The sequence below is a fragment of the Solea solea genome, chromosome 16, assembly GCF_958295425.1.
Source record: "Solea solea chromosome 16, fSolSol10.1, whole genome shotgun sequence".
In the NCBI taxonomy this organism is placed as follows: Eukaryota; Metazoa; Chordata; class Actinopteri; order Pleuronectiformes; family Soleidae; genus Solea; species Solea solea.
In genome coordinates, this window is record NC_081149.1 from 18,035,190 (window position 1) to 18,051,342 (window position 16,153).

At 38.9% G+C, this 16,153-nt stretch overlaps 1 protein-coding gene across 1 annotated transcript; it reads left to right on the forward strand.

Annotated features, from left to right (window-relative positions):
• Positions 1–2,057: 2,057 nt before the first annotated feature.
• slc6a16a (solute carrier family 6 member 16a) lies at positions 2,058–15,681 on the forward strand. Its single transcript, XM_058654700.1, has 12 exons — positions 2,058–2,334; positions 8,470–8,689; positions 9,212–9,369; positions 9,830–9,956; positions 10,037–10,212; positions 10,602–10,712; positions 10,813–11,054; positions 11,840–12,020; positions 12,887–13,088; positions 13,628–13,787; positions 13,900–14,062; positions 15,046–15,681. The coding sequence occupies exons 1-12, from the start codon at positions 2,332–2,334 to the stop codon at positions 15,388–15,390; spliced, it is 2,088 nt and encodes a 695-aa protein (XP_058510683.1). The 5' UTR covers positions 2,058–2,331; the 3' UTR covers positions 15,391–15,681.
• Positions 15,682–16,153: the final 472 nt, after the last annotated feature.

Below are 16,153 nucleotides of genomic sequence, written 5' to 3' on the forward strand. Positions count from 1 at the left end.
CAGCAGAGGACCTTTTTGTGGCGAGCCTACAGAATCAGAAGGAACGTTTGTCTGGGCAACAGATTTACAGTTTTTCATGCAGCAACCAAGACATTGGGGTTAGAATCATCCTAAATAGCTGGCAAAGATTGCTTGTAACTGTCAGTGTCGGACAGGAAAGGCAGGTATAAGTTAGGGAGGGCATCCATCGGTGAGCTCTGACTGGATGTGAGGACCTGTCACACTTGACCAGGTGAGCTACCTGAAGATTTGTCATTTGTTTACTACTTTTATTTTTTCTTCTTGTGACTTATCAAATTCTTTCTTGTTTTGAGGAGATGAAGGCTGCAGCACATTCCTGGATCTTTGCTTTAAAATGCCTTCTTTTAACTACAGCTGTATTTGTACTATTTTATTTTATTTCATTCGGCTTTTCATTTTATCTTTTTATTCTGTCTTTACCATTTTACGCTTAAAGGTTTTATTTTTCTACTATGGAAAGCACTTTGTAGAGTTGTTTTGAAAAGTGCTATTCAAATAGTTATTTGAATAGTGTTGCAGTACCATTAACAACAGCAGCAATATGAGCAGCCACACATGCAGTGCTAATATTTCTGACTTTCTCAGCCTCAGGTAGGTGATGTGATGAATCACAGCCAGATAACGCTCCACACATTAGTGCAGGAAAATATTCAGCAGTTAAATGAAACAGCAAAGTGTGAGGCATCACACAGATGTATATCTTGTACATCTGTACAAGATGTTTCCCAAAGTAAAGATCAGACTTGGGACAACCGAGCGGTAGACAAAGAAGTCAGTGGCTTGTTGCAAGCTGCAAACACTGGTGACCAAAGATGGAGAGAGGGGCGAGGAGATGATTCTTCCAGTCTCAGCATCCAGCGCATCATGAATTCGACAGGAAAAAGAGATGACCGACATTTTGGTTGTGTGATGATGCTTTTGTGGAGAAGGGGGCTGATTTTTTTTTTTTTTTCCAATCAATTCACCAGTCAATTATTTTTTTTCGATTCCTTGGACCAGAAAATGTTGAAAAATGTTGATCATTGTTTCTCAGACCTGGAAATGTTCTCAAATGTCTTGTTTTGTCCACAAAATGAATTGGTTTTAATGATTTGTGTTATATGGAACAAAGACATTTTAAAACTTAGGAAGGTCCCTTGACACATCAAGTTTCGTGCAGATCGGACAATGTTAGACTTTACTTACTGTTTAGGGCTTCTACTTCCTGTGGGGAGGTAAACTTTTACAGACATGTTCAGGATGGGTCTGGGGTCTCACATTTCAAGTTTCAGGTGGATACAACAATCCCTGTTAGATCAGCATCTAAAACTGTAAGTGTAATTCTGTCTGTTGTCACCATTCATGGCCGGACTATCATAAATCCTAGCAAGTTTGGTTCAGATTGGACCAGGATTCGTAAACTATTTTAGTATTTTCTGTTCCACCAGGAGGTGCTGTTTTCAAAATGTACCATTTTGTTGGTGCTGCTGTTGCTGTTGATGAGATAGTAGCTACTTGCAGTCAGTGTGGTATTCAGAGAGGATGCAGCACACAGCGCCACCTACTGGTCAAGCTTAACAGCTTTTCCCCTCAGTTGAAAAATGCTTCACTCATGTTTTTTTTATCTCTCTCCTTATTTCCAAAGTGTTCTGCCCAGTGAGTTTTTTTTTTATATTTCTCTGTCTGTTGAATGTTTTTATTTATTTATTTATTTATTTATTTGTATATATTTTAAAGGAGGGTTAATTAACTATTTGTATTGTATTTATCAGAAGTTATTATGTTGATATGATGTTTGAATATTTTGTGCATTTACTTCTGTCACTGACAGTAATGTTTTTTGGGGGTTGTTTGTTTACTTAAATAGGAAATAGTACTAAGAAAGTTTTACACATCGTCTCTTTTTTGTCTCTTATGCTCTTGATTTTGTAAGACCATAATGTTCTCAGAATACTGTAGGGATAACTCTTGCTGTCCAAGAATGACTGGGGGGGTCAATGGGAGTCCTTAAAAGGGCGTGTGTGTGTGTGTGTGTGTAATGGGAGGGCAGTTCGGCTCCAGCTGCACTATAACTGCTTCACTCCTTGACTTGGCGACGACAGCGTGAATTTGTTTCAGTGCAAGAAAAACGTGGCCACGACTTTGTGACCAAAATAAAAATCCCGTCCAGTCGAGACTTGCCTCTCACTACAAGCCTGTTTCTTTCCCCGAATAATACTAAAACAAAGACGGGTTTGTTAAAGATAAGTATCCTTCCTTGTGAGAGGGACAACCAACACCACCAGAGCTGCTGGAAACTCTACTCCTGTGCTGGACCGCGCTGTCAGCAGCATGGTATGTTCACAACAACACACACTTTAAAAACGTGACTCCGTTCACTCGCAGTCACATTTAATACTTTTTTCTTTTGTTATTGTCACTCCCTGTGATGTTGTGCACTGATACTGTTGTATCACTAACCGTTATTCACCAGAGTGTAATCGGCTACTGAACCAGTCCTGGTAAGACTCTGGTTGACTCTGACTCTGGATAATCTCAGTTTGGCAGAGTGTGTTTTCCTCACAGGAGTTTACACTGTTCCACCACATGTTCAGACACAGATATGTATCACCACATATCTGTAGCTTAACATATGTGTTGTCATGTCACTGTCATAGCCTCGTGTCATTGTACAAACTGTAACTCCTCTTCATAATAAGTTAAAAATGTTGGGGTTTTTTTTGAGTCTGATATTTTATTCCTTTGTGTAGCTGTGGAGTATGTTCTCATTTTATGTCTCCTTTTTATCCATCTATGGAGATCTAACATCACATACTGTAGATATACTGTGCTCCGTACAGAAGTATGAAACAAAGTTATTTGTTTTCATATACTTTAGTGGAAATGCTAACGTAAAGCAGGGACAAAAATCTAATCTGTATTATCTTTTTTCTAAATGAAACAATGTAGAGTTCAGATGTGACAATGTACACGTTCATTGTTTATTGTAATAAAAACCACTCACATTAAGAAGAATTTTCAATATTGGAATAATCTTAAATAGAGTAAATCATTACTGTTTCTGCCTGTTTGCCATCATACATCCCAGTATTTGAGTTTGAAATGTCACAAGGGGGAGCCTGCATCTTTTCAGTCATCCCAGAACCTCCTAATTAATAATGACCTCTGTCTAATAATAATGTCTTATTTTTTACTAGAACATGTTTTGATATGTGATTTTCTGGAATAATAATGTTAATATTGTGTTTTCCAAGGAACTAAAAGATTAATGGAAATTTTAGAAACTACAAACCAAATGAAGGTAGATTATATTTCTGTTTATGAGTGTGTTTTAGGGACATTTTAAGAGTTTAAATCGGATTTTTACAACATTATTAATATCAATACATCAATATTGTGAATGGCTTTCACTGTGGTTAAGAACATCCTGACAGGAAATGTTCCTGTCAGGATTTGTCCCACAGCTAATGGAGAGCCAGCACTAATAGCTGCCTACAAACACGCTGCTGCTCTGTTTCTGCTTGTTTCCCAAACTATGATAAATAATCCTAATCCTTTTTTTTCTGTATTGTTTAATAACACAACCTGTGTGCAGAGGTATTTTAATCCTATAGAACCTAGGCATCAGCTAAGTTAGTGTGACTGACAGCTACTCATGTTATGTAACACTCTGGGGGGGTTGGTAACTTATAGCCGCGTACGGTCTTGGTCCTGCTTGCTGAGATGAACTTCAGTCCAACATAAACAGCTAATTATATGTTGTCGCTCCCATTCTGCAGCGTTTTGGAGCCATGGCTGTGCTTTCTTTCTTTCTCTGTAGTTTGTAATTCACATACAGTGGTATATATATCGTGGTCTGACCGAGTGATTCACATTTATGTGATCTTTACAAGGCAGCACATCTAGACTGGCTTTCAGATCTGACTCAACCTAGATTTATTTATCAAGACATTACTCCACAAGTTTTATTTACGCATAATGCAAGTTCTGCAGTCTGATCTTTAACCCAGAGTTGTTTGCTTGAGTGAAAGTTGGAAAAAGTATGGAAAGTTATTTGATGGCCCAATGAGCATGATTGTTTATGTTACTCTTGAGTGAAGATGGAGTGGTACAGAGTTGAGGGCCCGGACTGGGCAGATTGCCAAAAGTACATTTATGAAAAAGAACCCAAAAAGAAAACACTTGGCCTCCCTTTCAAACATGTTAAATGAAATGGACTTTCTTATGAATGTTTGTAGAGGCTTGTGTCGGAAAACGACATTAACCCTCACAATATACAGTATGTACACAAAAGAGTATGTTCATTTCAATGTCTTATTAGAAAACAAAAAAGATCTTTACTACAGTGACTCACTTAAACTGTTCAAGTTTATCGTTAAGATTAGGGATAATGATTTGTTTAGGCTGTTCAAATGAAAATTAGAAAAGAGAAGGAAATGGAAAAGTCCCCTTTTTGAAAGAAAAAATGTAAATGTATAATCAATTTAAAAGCAATGCAATAGAAAGTGTGTTATATAAGATATAAGGCATCATGACAAATTTAAAAAAGGCATTTATATTTAAAAGGATGAGAATCTAGGACTAAATAGATTTTCCCACTTCTATTAAGATGTCAAAATGGTGAGGAGCATTTTAATGATAATAGTTAAATGTATTATTAGTGAATAAACTTTCACTCAATGTCACATTACAGCAACTAAAAAGAACACAGACAGCTACATAAGAACAAACCGCAATAATGAGAAGAGAGAGGTGTCGTTTACACAAATAAAGTTCCTAACAAAGTTGTTTACCTTTGCTGAGGCGGAGTCAGTAAGCAACAGTATAGTATATGTGCACCAACAACAAATATCATGAGAAAACAATAGGTACAAACAGTATAGATGAAGAACAAAGTATAAGGCGGCGGCGGCGGCGTGTGGCGCAAATACCTTGGCCTCATATAGTTTTGAACAATAATAGTATGTCATCAAAGTGTTCCTTTTCTCTTTGCCATACAATAAGAAGACGTACACAGGCTTCCTGTGGAGCTATTTTCAGCAGCAATGTGGACATTGTGTCTAAATGACAAAAATCAGTGGTTTACAGTGGTTGATTTTACAAATGAGGGAAGAAAAGGGAAGATTTTGTTTTTGAGAAGCACATATTTGGCTTATTTGCTTAAGGAATCCCTACGGTGTGGTGGTTACTATACTGGTGCCTCACAGCAAGAAGACTCCAGGGTTCAACTCTTGGTTTTGACTCGAGCTTTGACATGTGGAGTTTGTATGTTCTCCCCTTGGTACCCTGGATTCCTCCTACACTGCCAAACACTTTCCTGCACTGTTTAGGGGTTAGGTTTTGTTGAAACTGGAGATATGAATGGCTTTTTGTCCCTCAATGTAGGGATGGTCCAATACTGGTCAAAAAAATCATTGGCTCAAATATCACACAGTCATGTTCAGGCTGTTTATTTCTTCTTTTTGGGAGAACAACATTTGTTACCTAGCTGGAGAGTTATGTCTTTGAAATGACTCTGCACAAACGTTAACAGCTTCAAAGTGAATTCACTTTATACTGCCAAGAAGAAAGATTCCCTCTCTTCACCAGTTTTTGTAGAACACAGTAGTGTTTGTCGAAACATTCTAATAGTCTCTCTCCTTGTTAACAACTCTGTCTGCATGGCTTACCATGTGCTTCAGTACCACCCACAGTGTGAACCAATGCAAACCTAACGCCCCCCAGTGCACTGCCCCTCTCGCTCTCTCCCACATGTCTCACACCCTCAGTTCTGTCCAGTGGTAGTGGCTGCTCCTTCCTCTCCATTTGTGCATGCATGTTTCCATGTGGCCATGTGGCCATGTGGTCCTGTGCAGCCACATGCCTCTCTGGGTCACACGCCTGTTGTAATTTTCCATCCTCACCCACTGATACCAGAACAGGCACATAGAAATAATCCAGCTGAGTCATGTTCTAAAGCCAGTTTGGCTCATGCAAAGTCATTTTGGATGTGGCCCATTCGTCATAGTATGAGGGTGTAGTTTGCAAGTGTAGTTTGCTCATCTAATTTTCTTTTTCTTTTTCTTTTTTATCTGCATTTGAGTTGGTATCATATTTAATAATAAAAGTATATGTATTTTTCTATGTATTTTCAAATGTGTAAGAATTGTAAGACTGCAGATTGTAACAAACAGAAGACTCCTCCACTCACAGTTGCTGTTCTATGTTGCCATTTAAAGCTTCCTCTTATACACTACCTGGCCAAAAAAAAAGGCGCCACCTGGATTTAACTAAGCAAATAGGTAAGGGGTTGCTGCAGTTGGTCAGGTCTAGGTTCAGCAACATTATGTACCCAAAGAATGAGGCCAGCTGACTACCTGAATATAATGAATGACCAGATTATTGCATCAATGCATTTTTTTCTTCCCTGATGACATCGGCATATTCCAAGATGACAATGCCAGGATTCATCAGGCTCAAATTGCGAAAGCGTGGTTCAGGGAGCATGAGACATCATTTTCACACATGGATTGGCCACCACAGAGTCCAGACCTTGACCTCATTGAGAATCTTTGGGATGTGCTGGAGAAGGCTTTGCTCAGTGGCCCGACTCTCCCATCATCAATACAAGATCTTGGTGGAAAATTAACGCTGGACGGAAATAAATCTTGTGACATTGCAGTAGCTTATGGAAACAATGTCACAGTGAATGAGTGCCATGATCAAAGCTTAAGGCGGTCCAACGATGTGACCCCTTTTTTTTTAGGTGGCAACCTTGTTTTTGGCCAGGCAGTGTAATTGCGAAACTAAAGGGGTAAAAGCACTTAGTTACAGGACATTCCCTGGTCCTTTTATGGTTAAAATAAGCAAAAGAAAAACAAAACAAGTCCAGATAAAAGAAATGTACAGGTCCTATGATGAAAAAGGAGAGAAAAAAATAAATAAGATTAAAATATTTAAGTAATAGAATAGATTTCAACATGTACTATACAGATACAATAAATACAAGATATTTGAAAAAGATAATCTTAAACGTACAAACGTCTTTAAAAGGTAAAAATGCAACAGATAACAGAAAGAATCAATTACTTTTCACATGTTTGCTAATTATTAATTTCTTGAAAGTGTAAACTCTGTGTCATAAACTATTGTTCCTCATATCAGTGCAAATTTCTACAATTTTCACTATAAATATTAATTTCATACGTTCAAACGTTCCTATTGTGGGACAAATAAAGCACTGTCCTATCTAATCTTAACATACCAAACCACACATTTGTGATGTTGCTGTAAGATTTCAGTGACTGGTGGATTTGGCGAAACCTACGGTTGCCGATGGTAAACGGCACGTGTAACATTCCTGATGTTATGTTACGTTGTTACGCAGCCGCATCATTAACCTGACGCAGAAATTGGTAAAACCGTTTTGTTTATATCACTTGTAACTTAACCAGAGTAAAGACTGAACAAAGGCTCAAGATAAAATCAGTACAGCAATGCTGTTAAACACACGTTTGCCCTCATGCATGTGTGTGACTCCACCATTATTCACTTAGCAGTGTTTTTCTGTGTCTTCTTTTGAAAGAGTTTGTTCTGGGCCATCAATAATGCAAAAGTGGTCTTGTATCTTTATGACTTGAATTACTCAAAAATAAACGGGTCAGCCACAACAGTAAAACGAATTACAGGGTTTAATGTTAATCGGTTTAAATGAAAACATCCGTTTAGGGTTTAAAGGTTTAATCAGACTGTCAACCCCTAAATATCAGAAACGGACACAAACGGAATTTATTGCACTTTCAACATGACATTTTGAATGAACCTTTTGAATTTATCTTTAAAATAACTATAAATTGTTGTCTATTGTAAATATCTTTACTCACACTGCATGTTTAACCCAGGGATTCCACTGAATGCCTATGTTCTATTTTTGTCAGATGACACTGGGACAGCAAGACAAATGCCTTTACAACAAGCGTTATTTTCAGAATAAAAGCCCCTGTTTCCATTCTTTTCTCTCTTTTTTTACATTTTCTGAGAAACTGCCCTGTGTACAGACATGATCTCACTTCCTGCCACCCTTGTTTATTTATTTAAAAAGAAATGTTGTTTTCTATAGTGGGTCAGAGGCGCGGGTTTAGCACACATGTGACACAAAAACAGCAAAAACACAAGACTGGCCGTCTTCCTGTTCCCTCTTTCTGACAGTCAGGGGTCTTTATTCAGTCTCCCCAGACACCTTAGACTCTAAATATTGTTACAGACTACTGTGGACAGTCACAAACACGTGCTGTGTGTCCGTGTTTTCATTGTCTTACACACAGGGCTTTTTCTGTCCATTAACACGGATGCTAAAACGTCCAAAGAATATTCTCCTACAAGCTTTACAGCTCCTCAAAATGCATTTTTAGCAAATTTAAGCTTGTCTATCGGTTCAATATCAATTGAGTTTTACTCATTCTTCTTCTTCTTCATTTTTCTTTATACAAGACAGGAAAGCCTCCCCTAGACAACAGCGAGGACAGAGGCTGGCTGGGTGAGGGTCAGTCTGAACTTCAGCTAACAAGTGATCCAAGTGAAGCACAGAGAAATGACGGAGACCGGCCCGCGTGGGGGTCCAAAGTCCAGTACGTGTTAGCCCAGGTGGGCTTCAGCGTGGGCTTGGGAAATGTATGGAGGTTCCCGTACCTTTGCCATAAAAATGGAGGAGGTGAGTACATATGGACTTGCGACATCAACATTGTGCCTGTTTTAAGGCCATTTTCAGTCTGAGCCGAACACAACTACATGATACGGTTTAAAAGTCCAGTGTGTTACAATTAAAAGGTTTTTTTGGCAGAAATGAATTATGTAATCGCGTTCACATTTTTATGTGCACTCACAAAGGATATCCTTCAAAACTATATACACAAATCTAACAAGGGTAATCATTTATTTGAAATAAAGATCATTTGTTTTTTGTAGAATTACAGCACAGAGATTTGTTTCGGGCTGTTGAAGTGAAAGCTTAACATGCAAACTAAGAAAAACGTCATCTGTTCTGATATTCGAAGGTCATCACAGTTCCCTGAGTTGCAGTGAGCAGAGGAGTCATTTGTTTGTTACAGTCCACAGTCCCATCAATAGATGTCACTTATTCTTACACACTGGTTAAAGTTAAACATTGTAAAGAAACACATGAAGATGAAGATGAAGAAGAGGTCATTTGTTAATACCCTTGTCTTCCCTCCAGGGTCTTTCATGTTGCTGTATGTGTTTCTTCTCCTGATCGTGGGGGTTCCTCTCTTCTTTATGGAGTTGGCAGCTGGCCAGAGCATTCGACAGGGCAGCATCGGTGTGTGGAAGCACATCTCCCCAAAACTGGCAGGGATTGGCTACTCCAGCTGCATGGTGTGAGGACTTTTCTTCTTGGTTTTCTAATTAATTTTCTATTTCTATGGCACCTTGGCTAAGCGGTTGTGCTTTGGTGGCTGTTTTATGGGGGCAGCATGCACAGTCATTGTTTTTAATATGTTACCATCAGAAAAATGGCTCTGTCCATATCATAACCATTTTATACATGCTTTATACAAACAGAGACCAGACAAGCACTTTTCTTTCCACATAATAAAGCTCAAACTTGTTTATTGTACAAAAAAAGCACCATTGCTTAAGATCCAGTCAGTTTTAGTGACAAAATGCATTTGTCACATTGTTGTTCATTTACATTAACGTAAATTTCCCCACTGCTGGACTAATAAAGGATTATCTTATCTTATCTTATCCTATCTTAAGTCGGCACATATAGTTTCCTGTTGTGTATTTCAATTGCTTTTTGTGTCAATGTTGATAAAAACATTTTCTCCTCCAGGTTTGTTTTTACGTGGCCCTTTACTACAATGTTATCATTGCATGGAGCCTGTTCTACATGGGTAACTCTTTTCAGTATCCTCTACCTTGGGAGCAGTGCCCAGTTGATGTAGCCACTAACGACACAGGTACTGAGGAGATAAACAAAATGAGCAGTCATACTGTACATATCCAAGTCAATTATGGTGAAACTGTTCTCAATTTACAGTAAAAGAATGCGCAAGCAGCTCTGCAACATCATATTTCTGGTTTCGCAAGGCTCTTAACATCACCAACTCCATCGACGAATCTGGAGAGCTTAACTCCATCATGACCGGCTGTTTATTGGCGGCTTGGACAATTGTGTCATTGGCAATGATCAAGGGCATCAAGTCTTCTGCAAAGGTAAATCAGTATAGTCTGCTCCACCACTTCCTAAAATGTCAAACTAATGTAAACTAAGGTCTAGAGTGTAAGAATAAAAAAGAGATAATTAGGGGCAGGTAATGTGAGAACGCAGAGTTCAACAAACACAAGACTCTTGATTGAAACACGTGATCGGCTTAGTGAGCGTTGTGTGAACTCATTTGACAATGGTTTCAATTAAGGGCGTTTGTTAATATTTAAATGTTGTGCACTACAGTTTTAAGTTAATATAAAAAGCTTATTCCATGGCTACAAGAGAACAATACATATCTACTTAAAAGCAATTATACACTCACACACACATGCATATGGATTGTATGTTCAATCTCTGTCAATAACTCCTCCACTTGTTTTTCCTAATTCCATAGGTGATGTACTTTTCCACAGTTTTCCCCTATGTGGTGCTCTTTATTTTCCTCATTCGAGGATTGATGTTGGACGGTGCAGTTGAAGGAATCACCTATATGATTTATCCTAAAGTAAGCCCACTTTTTAGTTTGTTTCTCTTTTTTTTTTTTTTTTTAACCAGAATCTTTGTGATTATAATAATATATATAATATATCTGTGCCGTCTTTCAGCTGGAAATCTGGGGGAATGTGCAGGTGTGGCGACAGGCCGCCACACAAGTCTTTTTTGCCCTCGGCCTGGGCTACGGCTCCGTTATCGCATATTCCTCCTACAATCCCTTCCACAACAACTGCCACAGGGATGCACTGATGGTCTCTGGCATTAACTTCATGACGTCTGTGTTGGCCTCGCTGGTAGTTTTTGTTGTGCTGGGCTTCCGTGCCAAGAACATTGCACTGCGCTGCGTGGCTAAGTATGTGTATGTGTGTGTGTGTGTGTTCCCTTGATTTATCATTAGCAACATGTAGTTGTATTGTTTTTTTGCACAACCACATTAACATACAACGAAATCCATGACCTTGCTCCAAAATACAACGTTTCACGTCATATTGTCCAGCCTGACCTCTGGTCACAAAAGGTGACCGATCATTTTCAGTGATATGTGATTCAGTGTCTCTTCATCCATGGTACAGTCTTCTGCCCAATGTGAGATCAACCGACATTATTGCCAAACGCACTTTCAGAAGATTTGAACAATAATTGCTTTTAGTGTTTTTAGTACCATTGTTTTGTTTATATTCTTGTATTTATTTTATTGACTTCTGCTACATCAAACATCTGCTGTGGCAACCACTAGAGAGGGAGAAGCCAAAATTAAATGTGTGTGTGTATATATATATATATATATTTTTTTTTTTTAAACCTTTATTTTCAAATTTATGAGTTCATTTTCATGTTGACTTTTTTTTGCACTCTTTCTTGAGAAAATGTGCTCAACAAATGAACATACCTAATAATAGTTAAGACATAAAAAAGAAAAAGAGAGTGTATGGAGGTTCAGACGTGTCCACTTTTAACAGTATTTTGTTTATTTTACCATATACTATTGCTTATTTCTATACTGAATATTGCACACTGCTTCTATTGTAAACGTCACTGTTGACTACCACACTATAGCGTCAGTCTCATTGTGGTCAGCCGGACTGTCTGCCATGCATATACATACAGTGTGTGTTTTCATGTCGTATTCTCTTTCAGAAATCTTGGTCTGCTAAGCTCCGTGGCATCACATGGACCTGAACAGCACTGGTGGCCTTCGTTCAACATTACCGATCCGGATTCTGTGTCTTTGCCTGAGTACAGAGATTGGTACAGTCACTACAGCTCCGTGGTGAGCTCCAACATCACTGACTGCAGCCTGGAGGAGGAGATGAATAAGGTCAGGGAGAGCAAACACACAGTTATGTCAAACTCATGTTTAAAGAGTGTGTGAAGTCTCACTCTAATTAAACCCATTATACGTGTCTTGTGTTGATTTATGTTTCTGGAAAGACATGTGAGAGTCTCTTCATCAGGTGTCGACACAGGATAACTTAAAATAAATAAATAAAAGTCAACCAGTGTAACATAGTGTGTCGGTGAACTGCTGAGTTTCCCAGGACCCCTCAGGAATCCGGGAGGTGCAGTAAAAAGTGTCCGGCAGACATGAGGATGAAAACACATGTGAGATGGAGGCCCGCTGTGACAGAGGAGTGAAAGGAGAGACAAAGGAAACAGAAAAAAAAGAGGCACTAAAAGTCATCATATATCACATTGTTTAATTTATGACAACAAAAACATCATCGGTCTTAAACGTAGAGGTATTGTATTATATTGTATAAACATTGTTCATAGTATTAAGTGGTACAAAAACACACGTGATAAGGCAACAGAAAATACAAATCCATCAATCATGGGGTCAAAATACTCGTGTTTTTATTATAGCTGTCACTGTCAGCATGTTCATTGGGATTAATTAATGTCAAAATAAGTGAGTGAAGCTACGACTCTGCTGATATAAATCACATTTATAAGGTAACTTTATTTGATTAAGAATAGTAAGAGTTGCTTTACATTGTTAATATTCAAAACTGTTGTGAATTGCAAATGAATAAAATTTTAGACCACGATTTACCATGCGACTAATTGCGATTAAGAATTAAAAATGAATTGTTTGACAGCCTTAATGCTTACACACCAGTCTGCATTTAAAAATACACTTTTGGACACGTTGTCTCTCTGCTGTCTGTCCATGTGTGAGTGCAGGGCGTTGAAGGGACAGGTCTGGCATTCATAGCCTTCACTGAGGTGATGGCCCTCTTCCCGGCCAGCCCCTTCTGGTCAGCACTGTTTTTCCTAATGCTGCTCAACCTGGGCCTCAGCACCATGTTTGGCACCATGCAGGGAATCCTCACACCACTTATGGACAACTTCAGCTTCTTGGGACGCCACCGGACTGCACTCACTGGTATTAATACACAAATGAACACATGTGCCACATTGCTCTTTATTACTGGCAATTAAAGCTTATTGTTTTGAATAATTAAAAAAAAAAAAAAAAACTCGAACCCTGTATTACATGTAGTATTTATACAGTTATATAAAATAATTTGTCTTGTGTCTGAATTAATACTGAGCGGCCATTCTTTTTTTAAGAATCCAGACAAAAAATAGCGACTCTGCTGTTTTTAAAAAGCAATTAAAAGCTGTGCCATTTATTTATTTCTTGCCCCCACCCTCCCCTGCACTGCCCGACGTATACACACAAACGCTCCCTCAGTCAGGTCTGATAGTATTGTTTGACAGAGCCTGTTTTCAGGTGAAATAGTGTTACACCATTTCTGCTCACACTGACCAAACCGAGGCAGCAATTATAACAGAAAAATTATTCACTGCAGCTTTTCACATCAGAAATAAAAAAAGAAATAAAAGCAGCTGTATGTGTCTTGTAGCGGATGCCAAATGTACTTACCTTAACTAGTTTCTACCTTATTTGTTTTTTTTCAGTTTCCAGCTGTGCTTTGGGCTTCTTGATAGGTCTGCTGTTCACACAGCGCTCGGGCAACTATTTTGTGGCTATGTTTGATGACTACTCGGCAACTCTGCCGCTCATCATTGTAGTCATTTTTGAAACTTTCAGTGTGTCGTGGGTTTATGGAACTGATCGGTAAGAAGAGAACACATTTGACTGCCTTTGCTAAATTTGTGCCATTTAATTCCCTTTATCTGTCATGCTCTAAAAGGTGCTCCTGATATATTTATTTACTTCCCCACTGCAGCTTTATGGATGATATTGAAGTCATGCTCAAATGGCGCCCTCCAGTGGTGTACAAATATCTTTGGAAATATGTTTGTCTGCTGGCAATGATTGGGCTTCTGGCTGCCAGTTTGTTGCGTATGGTCTTTAAATCTCCCACGTACACGGCCTGGGACCAAAGCACAGTAAGTACTTTGACTGCACAAGAGAATTAAATGTCAAATAATATTATGTATGTGTGACAGTTTAACCATGACACCTCTCTATATGTTCTTTCATCTGTATGTCATAATGCTGTAATTTTCTTCAGCATCAGATAACAATGATTCAGTATACATCAATATAATGTTTACATATTGGGCAAACACATAATTGAGACACAACACATAATTACTCTGAAAGCTTTTACCTCAAATTCAAATGTTTCTGTTTGCTGTTTTGTGCCTGTTCAGCAGCATTTTTAAGTCACAATTAAGTGGTTTCTTCAACATTTTAATTCTTTTAATTCCGATAATGGTTTTTTGCCCCATTGCCCGGACCTAATGTGCATCATTTGAAATACACAGCGTTTGTGTCAGCCTGTCGAAGCACGTTGTACTATCATTTACACGTAATGTTCTTTCAACATGTGCGCTCAATGTGAGTACTTTGCTTTAAGTCTCGATTATACACTCACCAGCCACCTCTTTAGGTATTTAAGTGTCCACTGTTGTGTTCTTCTGCTGCTGGAGCTCATCTGCTTCGAGGTTTGACATGTGGTGCATTTAGAGATGGTCTTCTACAAAACCTGGTTGTAATCACAGGGACACATAGAGACAAACATCCATCTATTCTCACACCTACGGTCAATTTAGAGTGTCCAATTTGCCTAATCCCCAAATCTGCATGTTTTTGGACTGTGGGAGGAAACCGGATAACCCATAGAAACTTACATGCACACAAGGAGCATGCAAACTTCAAGCAGAAAGGCCCTTGTTCCGACCGAATCATGAACCTAGGTCTTCTTGCTAACTTCGACACCAATCATGTGGCCAAATTTCTTATTCATGGATGTTATTATAGCTTCTATATAGTGAAAAGGCTCCATAACTCCAGAGTAGTTCTGTTACCATCTTAGCCTCCCTCGCTCCCTCTCTCTCTGATACGCTCTGTCCCTTCGTCTCTTCAGGGTTCTGAGATGACTCTCGAGTATCCAGGCTGGGCCTTGGCTATGATTGTCATGCTCATCGTCTTTGCAAGCTTGCCTGTTCCCATTGGCTACATCCATTCTGTCCTGAAAGACCGCAGGCTCCGTAGCGCTCACTCTAAGGAGGGAGGCGTCCAGGAGATGCACCGTGAGTTGTACACCAAGTGCAATTCCACCGAGCAGCTGGATTCAAACTCCCAATGTCGAGCCCCCACTGCGGAGGGCGAGCGTCGTCCGTCTGCCTTCCCTCCAATGGGCAACGAACTCTACCAGCCACTGGGGCAAGAGGAGGAGGACGATGAGGAGGAGCAGGATACAGGAGTATGAGCACAGCTGGCAAGAAAGAGACGTCAACAGAATAAGACTTTTATCAGTGGCAAAGTCTTTGGGTTGCACCCCATAATCTTTCATTCAAGTGAATGCTACGTCAATGACAAACCAAAGTTATTTTGACTATTTATATTAACACACTACCTGTCAATTTAAAAGCTCCTTTAAATTTTGTGGATCTATGAAATGTATGAAACTGACCTCAGCTTTTTGTACATAACTCATTATTTACTGAGCCAAAAGTGCTGTTTAAGAAAAACAAATAAATAGCTATGTTTGTTAAAGGTTTTATTTAATATTTGTTGATGGTTTTTGTTTAGGTTTTAGATTTACCAGCATGTCACACTGGGATTGTATATACTAGTCTGGTTTTGTGTGGGGTTTATACTTTGTCGTGTGGTTAAGTAGCTGGTAAATTGAAGGAGGAGGAGGAGGATGGTGAGGGATTTGCATGAAAACATTCTACCTCGAGAAACTGTGAGGTGAGTGTCTGAGCATTTCTGTTGTGAATCAATTTGTCTAGATATGTAAAAAAGGTGTTTTTTGTTTTTATTCATGTCGTTTTACCTCATGAGAGCTCAGTGATGCAGTATTGTGTCGTTGTAGACGAGGACTGAAATAAACCTCCAGATGGCAGTGAGAGATTCACACAGCTTCTTCACTCAAACCAAAGTGATTGAAGTGAAATTTTAAAAGGTAAAATTTCCATTTCATCAAGAATGTTCAACTTTATTCTGGTTGCCGAGAGTAAAATATTGGT

What these genes read in the sequence shown, in the direction of transcription:
- slc6a16a (XM_058654700.1), top strand. An exon ending in TGTAGCCACTAACGACACAG is followed by an intron (nt 9,957 to 10,036) that starts GTACTGAGGAGA and finishes CTCAATTTACAG; the next exon opens with TAAAAGAATGCGCAAGCAGC. An exon ending in CCTATATGATTTATCCTAAA is followed by an intron (nt 10,713 to 10,812) that starts GTAAGCCCACTT and finishes GCCGTCTTTCAG; the next exon opens with CTGGAAATCTGGGGGAATGT.